This window comes from Mchenga conophoros, linkage group LG4 (assembly GCF_057382185.1).
Source record: "Mchenga conophoros isolate Kocher_MC1m ecotype Shallow Benthic linkage group LG4, M_conophoros_male_GT1.1, whole genome shotgun sequence".
In the NCBI taxonomy this organism is placed as follows: domain Eukaryota; kingdom Metazoa; phylum Chordata; class Actinopteri; order Cichliformes; family Cichlidae; genus Mchenga; species Mchenga conophoros.
The window spans coordinates 32191553-32207495 of record NC_140529.1 but is presented as its reverse complement, the minus strand read 5'-3'; the positions used below and the strand labels follow the sequence as shown (position 1 = coordinate 32207495).

At 39.1% G+C, this 15943-nt stretch overlaps 1 protein-coding gene across 1 annotated transcript; it reads left to right on the top strand.

The window, feature by feature from the left end:
• The first annotated feature begins 5428 nt into the window (after positions 1 to 5428).
• Positions 5429 to 7180, top strand: rprml (reprimo-like). Its single transcript, XM_085272680.1, has one exon. The coding sequence runs from the start codon at positions 5992 to 5994 to the stop codon at positions 6325 to 6327; it is 336 nt and encodes a 111-aa protein (XP_085128806.1). The 5' UTR covers positions 5429 to 5991; the 3' UTR covers positions 6328 to 7180.
• The last annotated feature ends 8763 nt before the right edge of the window (positions 7181 to 15943 follow it).

Below are 15943 nucleotides of genomic sequence, written 5' to 3'. Positions count from 1 at the left end.
GTGTGTTTATGTATGGTCGTGCTTGTAGAAGCAGACAATGCTTCTTATCTGAACATTTGTCCATTTATTGAATCTTTATCCCTGTGTCCCGTTCTTAATCTCTGTCTGGTTGCTAAGATACTGCTATCAGTGTCCAAGAATTGCCACTAGAAGAAATGACAGAAATAGAGAAATGAGTAGAAAAGCTATAATAGTTAACTGTTCTACTGGTATTAAGCTGTGGGTGTGGGTGCAGTGTGCAGGTAATACACTGCAGGCAATGAAAACCAAACTTCAGTATTGACTGATTTGGATCTATTGGCTCTAGAGCCATCTGTGGAGATTTCACCCACAGATGAGTGACATATTGGGATGAGCATAGCGCCAGTTGTCCTGAATAAAAAGCTGCCGACTGGGTCAGATGGCAGCCAATTAAGACTGAACAAGAAGCAAGGAGTGGAGCAGGAGGAAGAAAGGGGGTGGAGGGGTTCTGACCTATGTTACAGATCTATCTGGAGCCCTTTAAGCTTTTCGCTGAGTCTGAAATGCTGTCACACTGGACCAATATCCAAACACAATCACACTCGGGCAAAATCAGCTTTTGGTTAACTGCACTCAGCTTACCATTTCCTGCTTTCGTGGGTTTAGCTGGCAGGTGGGAAGGTCAAATCGGGGATATGAGCTTTTAAGGTGTATTTCAGGTGTGTGGTCAGCCAGCTTATGAAATGCGCCCCACAGTCACTGACGTGGGAAAATGTGTATATGCGTTATGAAGTTTTGCTATCTGATCTTCCTCCTACACTAGCTCCTCCGGCTCTGCGGCTTACACTTGCCTCCCGGGGGATGATAGCTTATATGTGAAAAAAGTAAAAATAAATAAAAAAACATTCAACTGAGAACACACGAGGGGTGGACAAATGGAAAGGGGGATTTTCTGTTGTTGTTTTTTAAAGACTTCAGAACCGTGGGAACTCTAATGTTGCCTGCTGTTACATATAGAGACAGCTGAGGGAAAAAAGGGCTTGAAGATGACAAAGTGGCTGAACATTGAGAGTAAACAGGCAGAAATGACGAGGCACATCATGGTAGCCTGCTTACTGAGATGTGGGGTTATGACTAAGTGGAAATGAGGTTAATGGGTGGCATCTGAGAGCATGAGATGTCTGCACAGGAGAGGAAATTCTTAAATTAAATTTATAAGTTCTGCAAACTGTGTCTTAAATAAACAGCAGACAACACACATTCTTAGAGAGTCTAATATCCACTTGTATATAAACTAAAGAAGTCACTATCTTCTTAAAAATAACTTTAATGATTGTTTTGTGTAAGGTCTGTATCCATGTCATTTACGTCAATGTATAATTATTATAATATAATCATGTGTAACTGTGAGTCCTATAGGTGTTTAGCTCCTCCAGGTTTTCTGTGCAAGTGGTGTAAATCCACTGTTATTAATGACAGGCAAAGGGAGCTGCAGCTTGCAGTATGTGCGAGCAAGCTCTCATGAGCCAAGCAATGATGAGAAATAAACCACCCGAGACAGTCCTGTACTGTTATATGTATTGTTGCCTTGTTTTATGTTGTGCTTTGATTTGCCAAACACTTTGTTAGGTGCACCTATCAACTGATCATTAAGGCAAATGTCTAACTGGCCAAACACATAGGAGCCAATAACATTTAGACATTTAGGCATGGCCAAGAAAACCTGCTGAATTCCAACTGAGCATCAGAACGGGGATTCAGGTGAATTTAAACAAAATTGGGAAAATTTGCCTTGCCTGAATAGTTTGGATTTATGCTGCAATTGTTGGTGGTGTAATGGTGTGAGAAACATTTTATTTGCACATGTTGGACCCTTTAGCCTTGAGTATTGTTGCTGACGTCTCTGCATCTGACTTCACTGCAACATATACATTTTCCAGTAGCTGCTTCTGGCAGGATAACATACATTCCCACAAAGTTCAAATCATCTAAAACTGGTTTCTTGAATATGATATATGACAGTGCATTCAAAGTACTCAAATACTCTCCACAGTCACCAGCTCTTAATCCAATAGAGCAGCCAGCATATCTTCAGCAACTCTGTGAAGCTACCTTGTCAATATGGAGTGGTGTAACATTTGGAAGATATTTTCTTGGTGCACTCTGGGTGGCTGACAAGATTTAAATTTCTGAATGTACCTGAGTATTGCTGACAAACACTCCTTTATAACCAGCATGTACCCACCTTTTGATGGGTGCAAGATAACATGCTATGTCACAAAATCAACTCAGACTGGTTTCCTGGATATGACAATGAGGTACTTAAATTATTCAAATCATCATCTCCACAGTCACCAGATTTCAAGCGATTCATGGCATGGATATGCAACTGAGAACTGCGGCTCCATAACATAGAGGTTAGCACATTTGGCTATCACATAAGAGATCCCTAAGGACTAAGAGGAGACAAAAATCCCTGGGAGGGTTGCATCAGGAAGGGAATTTGGTGTTAAAATCTCTCCCAAATCAAATATGATTATCCATCTGCTTTGTGACCACTTGTGAATGAGGGAGCAGATAAAACAAAATTATGTGCAGCTGGCATCTGTGTGATGCAATCATGTCAAAATGAACCAAAATCACAGAGGAATGTTGCTAACTCCTTCTTGAATTCATGCCTTGAGGAATTAAAGTAGTTCTGAAGGAAAGGGGGGATGAAACTGCTGGCAAGGTGTACCTAATTAAGTTTATATTGTATACCTGATCAAGATAATAAAGTTAACTTTGATGTGACAGATCCACAAATAATACATGAGTTAATATTATGGGGCATAATTAGCTGATTAAGTAGTTTAACAAGTTAGCTGGACAGCAAGTATTTCCTCCCAGATATTAGTTTTCTTCAGGTATCAAGCTAAGGTTGGCCAAGTAGCTGTAACTTGGTTACACTGCGGGAATTTAGTTATTTCACACCAGATCAGCCCCCTGAATTTTGATGACCTGCCTGACCCCATCCACAGAAAACAAAATTTATCAGCCTGTGTTTAATCTACAAGAAATGCCGAAAACATTTTCTTCTGTGATAATGTATTTATTCATATTTAATATCAAAACACACTTTTTAAATGGAAATGGAAATTAATCCTTCCATGTGTTTTTTGATTTGCTAATAACTGGACATATTAGAAATCTCATAATTAATGGGGAGGATGTTTTGAGGAATTTTGGTTATCTTTGTGTTGGAAGGGTTTGAAAAGGTGAATGTAGGCCCTGTGTCAGCAACTCAGAGAAAAAATGATGTATGGATAAGGAACGGTAGGGACGTGGGTGGGGTCAAACACCAAATCTTTGTTGCTAGGGATGTCTTCACTTAGTTTGTGTTGCTAGGCTGCCAATTCCCTCATGTTAAGTGGAAACATTTCCCCCCTTCTGCTCCGTCCAGGCACCTCACCGCTCCCTCCCTCTCTTTCTCCTCTAAACCAAAATAACTTCACCAACCATCTGTCACTGGGCTCACAGGTCTACTGTTGCTTAGGAACAAGTCGGGCACTCACATTCATGTATGCATTCTCATATGAATATATTTTCATCTACAGTTATACTAACAATAACCTCCAGTTATGTCTCTTCCTGTGACTGGTGCATCAATGAAATCTGAGGCATTCACAGGAAAGCCTCTGACGCTCTGCTGAGTTTGAAGTTTAAATATGCAACAGGTTAATGAAGTCTAAGAAGCTTCTAACGTGCAAAACTTCTTGAAAAACCACTTAATAATGACACGACGAGCTCTTTGTACTTGTGCGTCAGAATTTGCTAATTAGTTCAGAAGAATAACTGAAGTTTCCTCCTGCTGATTTTGCAACTACTTTTTCATCATTTGCACATTCTTTGAAGTTCTGTAGTTTAAAGCCTCAAGGAAGCATTGGTACATATTGACAGAGAGATTAAGTGTTAGTACAAGCTGCTTTCTATAATCACACTAAAGTGAATAATAGAACAAAGTCAGATTGTACAGCACTGATTTATATGCTGGCAATCAATTTGCAGCAACCAAATCGAAAGGCTAATGAGATGATTTGATCTTATTGTACACAAAAAACTACTCATTGTTCTTCTGTTGTCAGCCATTAATAAATTATCTGAAAGTAAACCACCCCCAGGCTCATGGAAAGTATTTGTGATTGAGCGAATCATTGTTTGTACACATGCCTGTCAGTCGCTGGCTGAAAGCTGCTTACCCAGAAATCAGGAGCACCCCAAATTGAATTTCATGGCCTTTGTTTTTAGACAAACAGAAGATTAATCTGACAGACTCTGCACACAACTCTTGGTAAGTTTTATAATGCGTGAGGATGACTTTTCTTTTCTTTCATTAATCTGCTGAAATGTATCGCGGTTATCTCACAACCAAACAAGTGAGGTATTAGAATAAAATAGAAAAAACATTTTTTTTCTTTGCTTTAAAATTTGAATGTGCTCATGCATAACTGTGTCGTATATCAGCAGTTTGAGGAAGTCACAGCAGCTGTGAGATAATAAATATTAAATTGGTGCCTATTCAGCCAAGGCAGCTTAATACTCTCTACTTTGATTATAGTACTTCTTTTCAGCAATTTTTAAAGGTTAATTTCTGATTAAAACTCCTACATCGCAATAAGAAACTACACAAATACTTTCATATATTAGTCACTGACCAAAATGAAACCTCGCATTATGTGTGAACGAGTGAAGGAGGATAACATTATTAATATAGAACGATATTCCAGTATATTAAAAAATCTTTAACTGATACAATTGCATGAAAGCTCTCATTTCTGTTTCATGCCACCAACAGTTTACACCTGAATGTCAAAGTAATATTTGAGTAACACATTCCAATAAATATGAGCTCAGAAATTTAATTTCAGCAGCAGCCTGGAGGAAAACACAGAGAAGTTTATTAGCTCAAGTCTTCATTTCCAAGTTACAGCTTGCAAATACTGCTGCCTCTCTCACCTCCTAAACCATAGTCACATCTTATTCAGAAACAACAACAACTAAAAAAAAACCCCAATTAGAATCAATTAACACCTCTCATTTATTTTTCAGTGCAGGCGGTCAACTTATTTCTCACTGAACACAATGTTCATCCAGGTAAATATTTTCCCAAGAAGCCACCACAGTTAATGCCCCAATCAGTACTAGGGAGATTTATACAGCTTTTAAAATGTGCATACATGGATACTATGTTCCTCAAGGAGATCAGAATATCTTTTAATAAGCAATTTAACCCCATTTGTGGTGTACCTGAAATACATTTACATGCTTTTTAACAAACATCTTCATATTTGTTAAGCTAGAACTGTTACACTACTCAGATCCGTATAAAAACAAACAAACAAACAAACAAACAATAAAAATGAATTTGAAACAGGTGGCAGTAAAAAAACAAGTAGGGAAAACTATTTTCTTCCTTTCTTTTTTCTTTTTTCTTTCTTTCCTTCCTTCTCTCCTTTTTTGTGTATTCAGTAGCGCTTTATGGAAAGCCACCTGACCGCATTCTCTATTGAGGAGCGGTGTTGTGGTCCACGGAGAATTCATCATCACTTTAAAAGGCACGAGAGATTTGGCACAGTGGAAGAAAACGCTCGCAGGCGAGCTCGGGTGCGCAGGGAGTGTCTCTTAATACACCATCGGGGAACACCATTTTGCACCTTCCTTCCTGTGCAGAAGACTCGCTAAGACTTAGAGAAACTTGGACTCTGAATTAAAGAAACTTACCATAGTTGGGTTATTACTTGATCGACACTCTCTGACTGTAGCGGTGCGGTGATGTGGATGTGGTCATTACGCACTCAAGCTTTGGCAAACCTCGATGTTTGGCTGCAGAACTGGACTTCAAAAGCTAGTTATTTCTCGATACCTTCCTCTTATTTTTTGTCTCAGTAGTCATATGACACTAAGTATTGCTCGGTGTCGGGGTTTTATAGTGAAACTCTCTGCCTACCAGTTGGAGTCGCGTGATTTGCTGCTAACAACCCACAACAAAAGATGAATGTTTCCCTCTTCAACGTTACCCAGGACGCAATGTTTAACGGCAGTCAGAGCCTCGCTGGGACACTGGCAACATACTCCGGCAATGCAACCGACAGCGTGGTGACCGGCGACGGCGGAGGGTCCCTGGTACTGCTGCAAGACGAGCGCAAACTCTTCGTGATGCGTGTGGTGCAAATCGCAGTGCTGTGCGTGTTGTCACTCACTGTAGTGTTCGGTGTATTTTTTCTTGGGTGCAACCTGATGATTAAGTCGGAAAGTATGATTAACTTTCTGGTAAGAGACCGGAGACCCTCCAAAGACGTGGAAACTGTTATGATTGGGCTCAGCTAGTTCACCTAGATGGAGAGATGGATGGAGAACCGGTATGGAGATCTGTTGCACATTTCGAACAGCAGATCAAGATCTACATCTGCATGTACTTATCAAAGTGTGTCCTTGTGACTAAGATATGCAAAAACATGACCTACCGAAAAAAAAAAGGACTACAGGAAAGTAGTCCAACGACCAATGTTTGTGCGTAAAGTCTGTGCGTAAAATAAGGGCAGCTGTTTACACGTGGGCCGATCTGTTGAATATTTTGAGTGAATTTGTCGTTGCCAACTTGAACAAAGTAAAAAACATGTTTACAAGCCGTTACCTCATTTTTGATTTGTTTTTTTTTTCTGGTAAATTTCGAATGATTATTAATATTTGGTTTAAAAAAAAAAGTCCAAAAGCATGATTGTGAATTTTTATAGTTCCACGCCTGCCAGTGTACTCTGTGGACGTGATGGATGTGTATGTGTGTATTCTCTATACAAAGTTTTGTTTGTTTTTTTCTTGTTCTTGCTTGGTACACCTTGAGTATGAAAAGCCTTTAGGGTTTTCAACAAACTTCGTTACAGCTTTATGGAGTGACTCTGGTCCTACTTGGCATGCTCGCTAACTGCTCTGTAAAGTGACTTTGGATCTGTTTTGCACTTTGAAATCATCGATGCTGCATGAATTATTTTGTACCAAAAACTTGAAACTGCGGCATGCAAGTAAAAAGTTGTAACAACTATTTTAAGCTTTGTCAACTCTTAATTAATTAGCACTTTGTATTATTTAATTGTTTTTAAACAGAACATGTTCAGAAGAAAAGGCTACAGTGGTATTTCTCTTGTAATTGCATTTTGAAGTCTTTTTAAAAAAGTATTTCCCCTTAACATTCAGTTGTGATTAATCCTGTGCTATACAGATCTCTGAAGAACCTTGTTGACCTTCTTTTAAAAAGTGTGAGCCCAGATCTGACCAGACGTGTGGAATAACCTTTCTGTCCTTTCACATTACATCAGATTGTTGATTATTCACAAAGTAAAAGCATTATATCAGTGATATCCTGATGTAGGGGCACTTTAAACATTCACAGGGTAATTTTTATGTATGGAAAGAAAAATTACAATGACTAAATGACATAAAATTCTTATCGTAGGTGGAGTTTGAGGAGCAGTATCTGTCCAAAATACAGCTACAGACATCCAAGAACTGCTGTAATTAATTTAATACACCTTTTTCCCTTTAATAGTACATCCCTCTATTTTCTCAGCCAAAATATATCATTTTCTATTTGAGTTTTAAACAGAGAAAAAGATTTTGGGTTTCCACTGAATTCATCTCAGCATTTTGAATCAATTTATCTTCTCTTTCTTATATGTATCGGCATCGTCTCCTCTTTCTCTCTGATGTACCCCACTCTGAAGCAACCGATGTTCTCATTATTTTTTCAGTACTTGTTAGGAGAGCTCGGGTAGATGAATCCTTACAAACACACCCATGCATTCACACCTGTGTCCACTGACCATGCACACAAGACAGCGTGTTCAACAGACCATCAAACTCTGACAAAGGTATCTCAGACAAACACTATGAATTAATAAAACACATTAGATAATTAGACTTTAATGGCTAAGAACAACTCCACACACTATTTCAACACAACATGAAAACCTGTATTTAAACATCTGGATATTGATCGGTGGAATAGTTCAGATCAAGATGACCACAAAAATTGTATAATATAGCCAAGAGAAAATAATATGGAAGCATAAATGATTAAACTTTATAGGGATCAGTGTCATGTTTTCTTACAGACAGGTAACTGCAGTGTGTGGTGTATCCAGACTTTCTAAACAGGAGATCAGATGACTTCGCTGCTTTCATTTAGTAGAGAGAATTTCTATTAAAACATTTATTTTTACTTAATCTTTTCTTCCAAATCCTTTAATTTTGTCAATACTCTGAAAAAGAAAATCCAAAATTATCCTGGTATTGTTCTCATAAATGTCTACTGGATACAGGGAGGCACATGTGAATATTATTTATCATTTATATATTAACTGTCGTATAACAAGCCACACACTAAACACACGAAAACACCTCACACCACATCTCAAACCTCCCCATAGCATTAACTGTATGGTTGTTATAATTTGGAAACCACAGCAACAAGTGGGCTCTATTCAAAATGATCTTTTACTTCTTTACAGTAAAATATAGATCTATGCAATTTTTTTATGGAGTAAAATACATGCAGTTATTCAGGAAACATGCCCTATAGGTTGTAGGAGACACGTAAGGTGTTCGCTTGTACAACAAGACAACAAGAAGGTGAAGCAAATAATGTGAATAACTGGTAATATGACACTTACTTGCATAATCGGTTGGCCTGCATGTGAAAATAAGAAGTTACAAATTCTATTAATTTGCAGATATTTTCAAGCCAGTAATTGTACCGCTCAAACGATGAACAGTTCAAAGTATATCCCCTTTCTTTGAATCTTCTCTAATGTTCTCACATAAATGCTTATTCTCTTGACTTGGCTGAGTGCCAATTAAAATTACTTACCTTCTTGCCAAAGACCCACTGTGAACTGTCACATTATGAGCACTGCTAGTCGCCCACTATCACAGATGCATATGTTAAAGAGTTACCACGGAGCAAAATCCGCGTGTCTACAATCTGTTGTCAGTGTGCATCTTTATAGTGATTCTCGTCATCACCTGAATGATCTGAGACAATTTTAGAATATTGTTTAGAGAAGAACATCATGTGCTGTTACTGGGCCTGCAGGTTGAACTTTACAAGGAAACATAATTATGATTGTGACTAAGACTGCGTCAGCTAAGGTTGACACATGGTTAATTAATACAAGTGCATGAAGAGGATATTAAAAGGCTAATGTAGCAGTGCAGGAACAACACATTAGCATGTTATCCCTTCACCCCAATCAAAATGTGTGCACTTGTGTCTTTGGCAAGGGTTTGTCGCGTTTCAAGATCTCTCTCCAAAAGTGTACATTTGACTGTCAAGAAGCATCACTGCTGACCTTTTACAACACAGACCTCACAAAAAAATAATGAACGGTGTACTGAACTCATGACAGAAATACAGGCGATTAAACTGGCTGTGGCATTCGACCATAACAAAGATAGCTCTCACGTGAAGCCTGCCTTTAAGCGAGAATCTTTTTGAAATCTCTGTGAAAGTGTCTTGTTCTGCCATCTATTTGTCAGCACGAGCGGCGTTGCGTAGATAGCCATTTTTAATTCCCTCGGCATTTTTGATTAGGGGGCAAGACGCACAAAAGATCTGCTCTCTATGCCGACGCAGGTCCCACAAGGATGAAGTGGCCTTTCACAGACCCATTCATTCTGTTTCTAATGGGATGTGCTGTATTCAAAGGAGGAAGTAATAATACATGCAATGAAGATGAGGAATGGAAACGGTATCTCATATCTCACACAGGTGGATGTAAACAGTCTTTTTCTCTTTCTCTCCCTTAGGTGCATGAACACAATAGAAAAAGTACGACTTGGCAGTCATTTCAAAAGATGTTGCATGACCTCTCATTTCCATCAAAATCAGTGGAATTTAAAAAGAAAACGGGGGGGGGGGGGGATTTAGTGTAAACTCATAGGCATCTGTGCACAAAGGTGCTGATATGCCCTCAAACAGACTCACTGCCTTTTCTCCACATCATCCATTTAAATTGTGCCACGTGCCATTCAGCAGGGGACCAACAGTCCTTAAATTCAAGTTCATGAATCTTTAAATCAACCTATTATGTGCAGGCAAATGAACAACAAACAACGAAACTGCCTCATTCAGTACCCACAACACCAAGAATTTGAAAAGTTTCCCACATACACACACACACACACACACAAACACGCACGCACACACACACACACACACACACACACACACACACAAACACTTAATTAATGGGTTTCAGACCATCCACAAACTGATACACCTACAGCATTTCACACTTGGAAATGTGTTTCTATGGTGGCATATTCTCAGCTTGAATGTGAGCGTAATTTAACCGATAACACTGTGCTGTCAGATACAAGCCTAAGGCATTTTTTTCCCCCCCAGTTTTTGGTCGATGTGACGGTTCACTGGGTTTTTTTGTACTTGTCCAGTCCTGAAATTCACCTGTCAGTATGTCAGTGTGTTCTCACTCCAGCAGGTCTGTCCACTCCTCCTTCTCTGGTGGCTTTTATCTGTCGGTACTTTACAAAAAAACCCATCTTTCTCTATAAAGTGGCAACACCATTATTTTCACAGACACACACACAAACAAAACATGCTGTCGCGTAATAATGGAATAAATTAGGAAATAAAGAACAACAACGAGGTGACAATATTTGATTCAAGAATTAGTCAAGTGAAAGAGTGGCCCCGGGGCATAAAAGGAAAGGTAATTTGCGAGTGAAAATAGAGAGCGATAAAAGCTTTACACTTTAAAGAAATTAATTATCCCCCTTCTTATTCTCTTCTTAACCATTGCGGACACTTATTTTATTTGCGTGCTTCTGAAAGCAGAATATTAATAGAAATGCTTACCTCAAGGAGGTTTTTACACTTTTGAAAGGTGGGACTACTCAATTCAATTTTTAGTCCATTTAGCGTGAATTGTTACAAACAAAATGCAAATGAATGCTTAGCATTCACAGGTTTAGCTCTCACATGTGCTGTTTTGTGTAAAGAGCTTAATTATATGCAAAAGGAACAGATGTTTGCAATAAAAATGAAACAAACCGAAAGTCAGTGATAGTGTGATCTTTAGCAGGCTGGGAGGTGGGTACACCTTGATTCTGCAATGCAGCTTTTAAGCACTGAGAGAAAAAGAGGCTCATTTAGTAACTCACTGTTATATAGACACCCATGTGCTTAATCTTTCATTGAGAAGACCATAAACTATTCAAAATTAAATCACCCAATGAACCTCTAACCCTAAGGAAACTTTTAAATGGAGCATAGTAAAGCTAAGGTTCACTGTCTGTGCAGACCGACCGGCAGTGGGGTTAAATCTAATTCTCATGAGGGATGGCGAGTCATACACTGCACTAAGCAATCTTTCATCTCTGTTTCTGTGTTTAGCCGAGGATCACATTTGGGTCAAATTCTGCATCTGGGTACACGTACAGGCACAGTCAGAGCGAGGAGACAGCTCTGCACAGGGGAGATCCGATCAAAACAGAAGAAGGGAGCCTGGCACAGGTTGTGTTTGATTAAGTCTGCATTCAGAGAGGAGTACTGAAGAGAAAGGGAGCTGAGGCACAAAGACACCAGCTTGGCTGCCTTAGATGGAGAAGATCATCATGGGACTAATCAAGCCCACAATAAGCAAAAGTAAACATCCAACAGGATGGGAGCTCATTCTGTCTAAGGCAAATGGTCTTAATATGCTTTTCTCTAATGGCTGTGTCCTCTCATGGGGACAGTGGGCGCTTCATCCTATTGATTTCCACTGCAAATCCATTGTACTGCGTGACCATTAAAACCCTTCCCATCGCCTATGACACACCTCCCCCAACCACTTAAATTGCCAAATGAAAGATAATTGGTGTCTGTGGCAAACTACTTTATTTCTTATTAATAAACTAAGAGTATGCATATAGATGTGTTAATTAGCTCAAGGTGGTGTAAGCACAAAGCTTGCCCACAGCCAGGAGAGGAGGTGGTGGTGGTGATGCGGATTGTCTGTCAGTCAGTCCTGCTCCTTAGAGAGAAAAGAAAAAAGAAGAGTCTGAGGAGATATATTCAAAGCCTTATCTCACATTGCTTTTCTGGCTTTCTTTCTACCTTTCTTTGTACCAGACAGTGGACCACCAAAGAGAGAATAACATTCACCCTCTCTGCCCTGTCCTTCACTCTGTTTCAGCTCCAGTGTGTCACCCATGTGCTCTTGTCATCTAGATATATCTCTTTTTCTTATTCAGCATTGCAGATCAATGCTAGTGAGAAGGTGTCAAACTTGCCATGGTGACCTCAGATGGCTCCTGGTGACAAAGAAAAATGCCTTTAAAAGTCCGCTTACCCTATCAGAGATTTACGACCTACAGCATGAGGGATCAATCAGAAAGCATTGCAAACCCACAAATACTAGTACCAATGGACATGTAACACGTGAGCATTTATTTCCTAAAACTTAAAACATCTATTGCCTGTTTTTTAAGCAGTGAGTGGTATACATTTAGCAGTGACAAAGAGGAAGTGGGTGACATTAAACCTCAATAAAACTGACCATACTCTTTGATGGCATCATCTAAACTAGCCTTAGCCCACCACGAACATGCTCACACACCTACAGCCACGTGTGACTGTGAATACACACACATATGCACACTACTACTACCTCCACATAAGAGCTGCAGGGTGGTGTTGCCATAGGAACCGGGGAAGGTAATGGCCATGTTCTTGAGCTGATGCCGCAGGGGGTGAGGGGCAAAAGTGTGTGTGTGGGGGGGTTCTGTGTGTGTGTAAGTGTGAGGAGGGTTGAAAGTGAGTCAGACTTATAGGCTAATGATAAGCACTTTAACTTCAAATCATCTTTCTGTCATCATCTGATGAACTACGGGGGCAACAACCAGCACACTAATGGGATAATAAAGAAAACAAACAAACAAAACAAATGCAATAAGTTCCAAGCAGCAGTGATGCTATTTGTTTTTAATTCGTTCAACAGAGCATCCAGCTAATGTTGTTAATGCTGTTAGCTTTGAAGCAGAGGGAACTGCTGGGTGTCTCCATGCATGGCCTTCTCCAACCACCCCTGGGGTATGAATAAATGATCGCTAATAGAATGAGCTAACCCTTTGACAAACACTGACGACCATTTCTGTAAATGTGTGAGTGTGAGTGCATGAACATGATTAAATATTACTGAGAGGCGCAAATAATTTAAACATATTTATGGAGCCTGGTGCTTTTAGGGAATTAGAGTCAGAAAGCTGCAGGGCCTGATTCATATTTGACATACCAGTTTTTTAGGTACACCTGTTCAACTGCTTATTAATGCAAATATCTAATGAGCTAATCACATGGCACTAACTCAGTCTTTTTAGATGCATAGAAATGGTTAAGATGCAATGCCAAAATTCAGAATGAGCATCTAAGTAGGGAAGAAATGTGGTTTAAGTGATTGGTGGTGTCAGACAGGCCGGTCTGAGTATTTAGAAACTGCTACTGGGCTTGCTCAACCACTGGGATACTGCACAACCATCTCAAGGGTTTAAAGAAAACAGTCTGAATAGGGAAAAAAAATCCAGTAAAGGGCAGTTATCTGGGTAAAAAAAAATGCCTCGTTAATGTCAGAGGAGAATGACTAGACTGGTTTTGCACATAGTATACATATACATATACATACAGCATGATCTTTGCAGAAAAATAGGATAGAGCTTGTCAAAAGCAGTTAATTTACAACCCTCAGTGGTTAAAAAAGTTTGGGTTTTTTGTGGGTACAGTAGCTAAATACACAAAATTGGAAAATAAATATCAATCACTATCTGTTTTCTGCTGTCCATATGTAATTTTGAAAATTGTGCATGTGGGAATGGATGAGTCACATACTGCAGACTAGATCTGCTGTGTACAAATAAAGCAGCCTGAACTGGCAATTTATTTACAACTCACTATTCTTATACTGTTATCATGGTTGTTTTTGTTGCGCTTCTTCATGGTTCCAGTTTCACCTGCCTTTGTTATTCTCGTGTCGCCTGTTGCTATTCTCCTATCACATTTGGCCATAGTCCTCGTGTCTCAGTTACTTCCTGTTTGACTTTAAAGGCAAAACTCTTCAAAGTAAAATTTCTAAAGCATGAAGGGATTTTTGAGGGGAAGTGTTTGGTTGCTTCAAACACTTTCCGTCAAAATCAGTCAACGAAAGCATAATGCTTTTGCGTTTTTCTTTGTTAAATTGTCTATTGTTTCCCTTATATCAGCCTCTTGTTTCCTATGCTCCGGTTCTGGCTTGGCCTTCTGTATTACCAGCTTTTGTACCAGCTAATCTGTGTTTATCATTTCTTAATTTTTTAACTTGTCTCTGTGTCTTCTCATTCATTCCCTTCATCATGCCACAAGAAATATCCAACACTGACTGCTTTCTTACTGTCATTAATTTTGACATCATCACAATAACACAGTTTTAAAAAAGATTGTATCAATGTATTGCTCATCCCTTTATGCTGTTGGTGTTTTAATTAAAGTAATAGGGCAATGGATTACAATAAATGCTAGTATTTTTTACACTTTATCACATTTATTTCTGTTAAAAATGTATCATTTAGAGTAGTTAATGTGAATGCCAGGGCTCCACAGGATAATGCAATAAGAATTATCTTGAGGCCATTTCGCTAACTAAACATAGTTTGTTAGTTTTCTCATCTCTCACTATGTTGTAGATCACCTGCTGCTGTTTGCCTAGCTACCCTCTCCTCCTCCTTCTCTTTCACTGCTTGATGCCTCCCTTTGTGTCACTTTACCCACACAGTGACGAGGGGTGGGTAGGGGTTTTAAAAATAGAGACGATCCACCTAGATTACAGCGTTTTAATTACAGAGCTGGCGATGAAATGGGAGTGTGAAGGCCCCTTCTACTGACAGGGAGTGGGGAGAGTCGAGAAATGAAGGAGAGCTGGAATGCAGGAATGCACAACTATGTGTTAATTAGTGTCGTCTGCCATAATAATAAAAGTTTTCATGGTGTAACTATCTATTAAACATGCATTGTTGGCCTGAGTGTACTAATAAATATGGACTCATGGCCATATCACGGTTATTTCAAATAATGCTAAGCATCACCTGCATGGAGATGGAAGCAAGCTGCTGTATCACACTCAGTTTCTGCAAACAGGGGAAAAACTAAAGTGACGACACTTCATATCTAAACACATATTTTACAATCTTTCCCCTCATTGTATCAGGATAATGAAACTGAATACCTAACTGAACCAAATTCCAGGCTATACAGACTTTTGTCCAGAACTGAAAAATATAATCATTTACTTATTCTTATTGCTCTTAGACAGGCTCTATGTAATTTTATGATTATGTTTAGGATCTGTCATAACTTCTCTCTTATTAATAATTTTGACCTCTTACTGTGAATGCCATTTTAAATATAGAGATCCTAGGACTGATGTCTCGTGTGTTCCAGGGGTCTGACTGAAAACTTCAGGTGGAAGCTCTTGCAGTCAGAGCCTCAAAGCTCTGGAAGAAGCTGCCTGAAAAAGAAATCAGGTCAACTAAATCGGTGACCTTCTGAAAGTGTCTTTTTAAAAAGCCTCTCCTTATTTCAATTGAGTTTTAAATAATTTAAATGGTCTTTTGTTTCATTTCAAGTTAAACAGGCTTAAGCAATACTCCATTTGTTTATGACACTTTTATAGTAACTGTATTTTTTTTTTTTTACATCTTTTTAAGCAATACACTGACTGGACACTTTAATAGGTACAACTGTTTAACTGCTCTTTAACATAAATAACTAATCAGCTGATCAACTGGCAGCAGCTCAGTGCATATAGGCATGTAGACACTGTCAAACTGACCATCAGAATGGGGAAGAAAGTGATTTTGAATATATTATGTTTGCTGGTACCAGACAGGCTGGTCTGAATATTTCAGAAACTGCTGATCT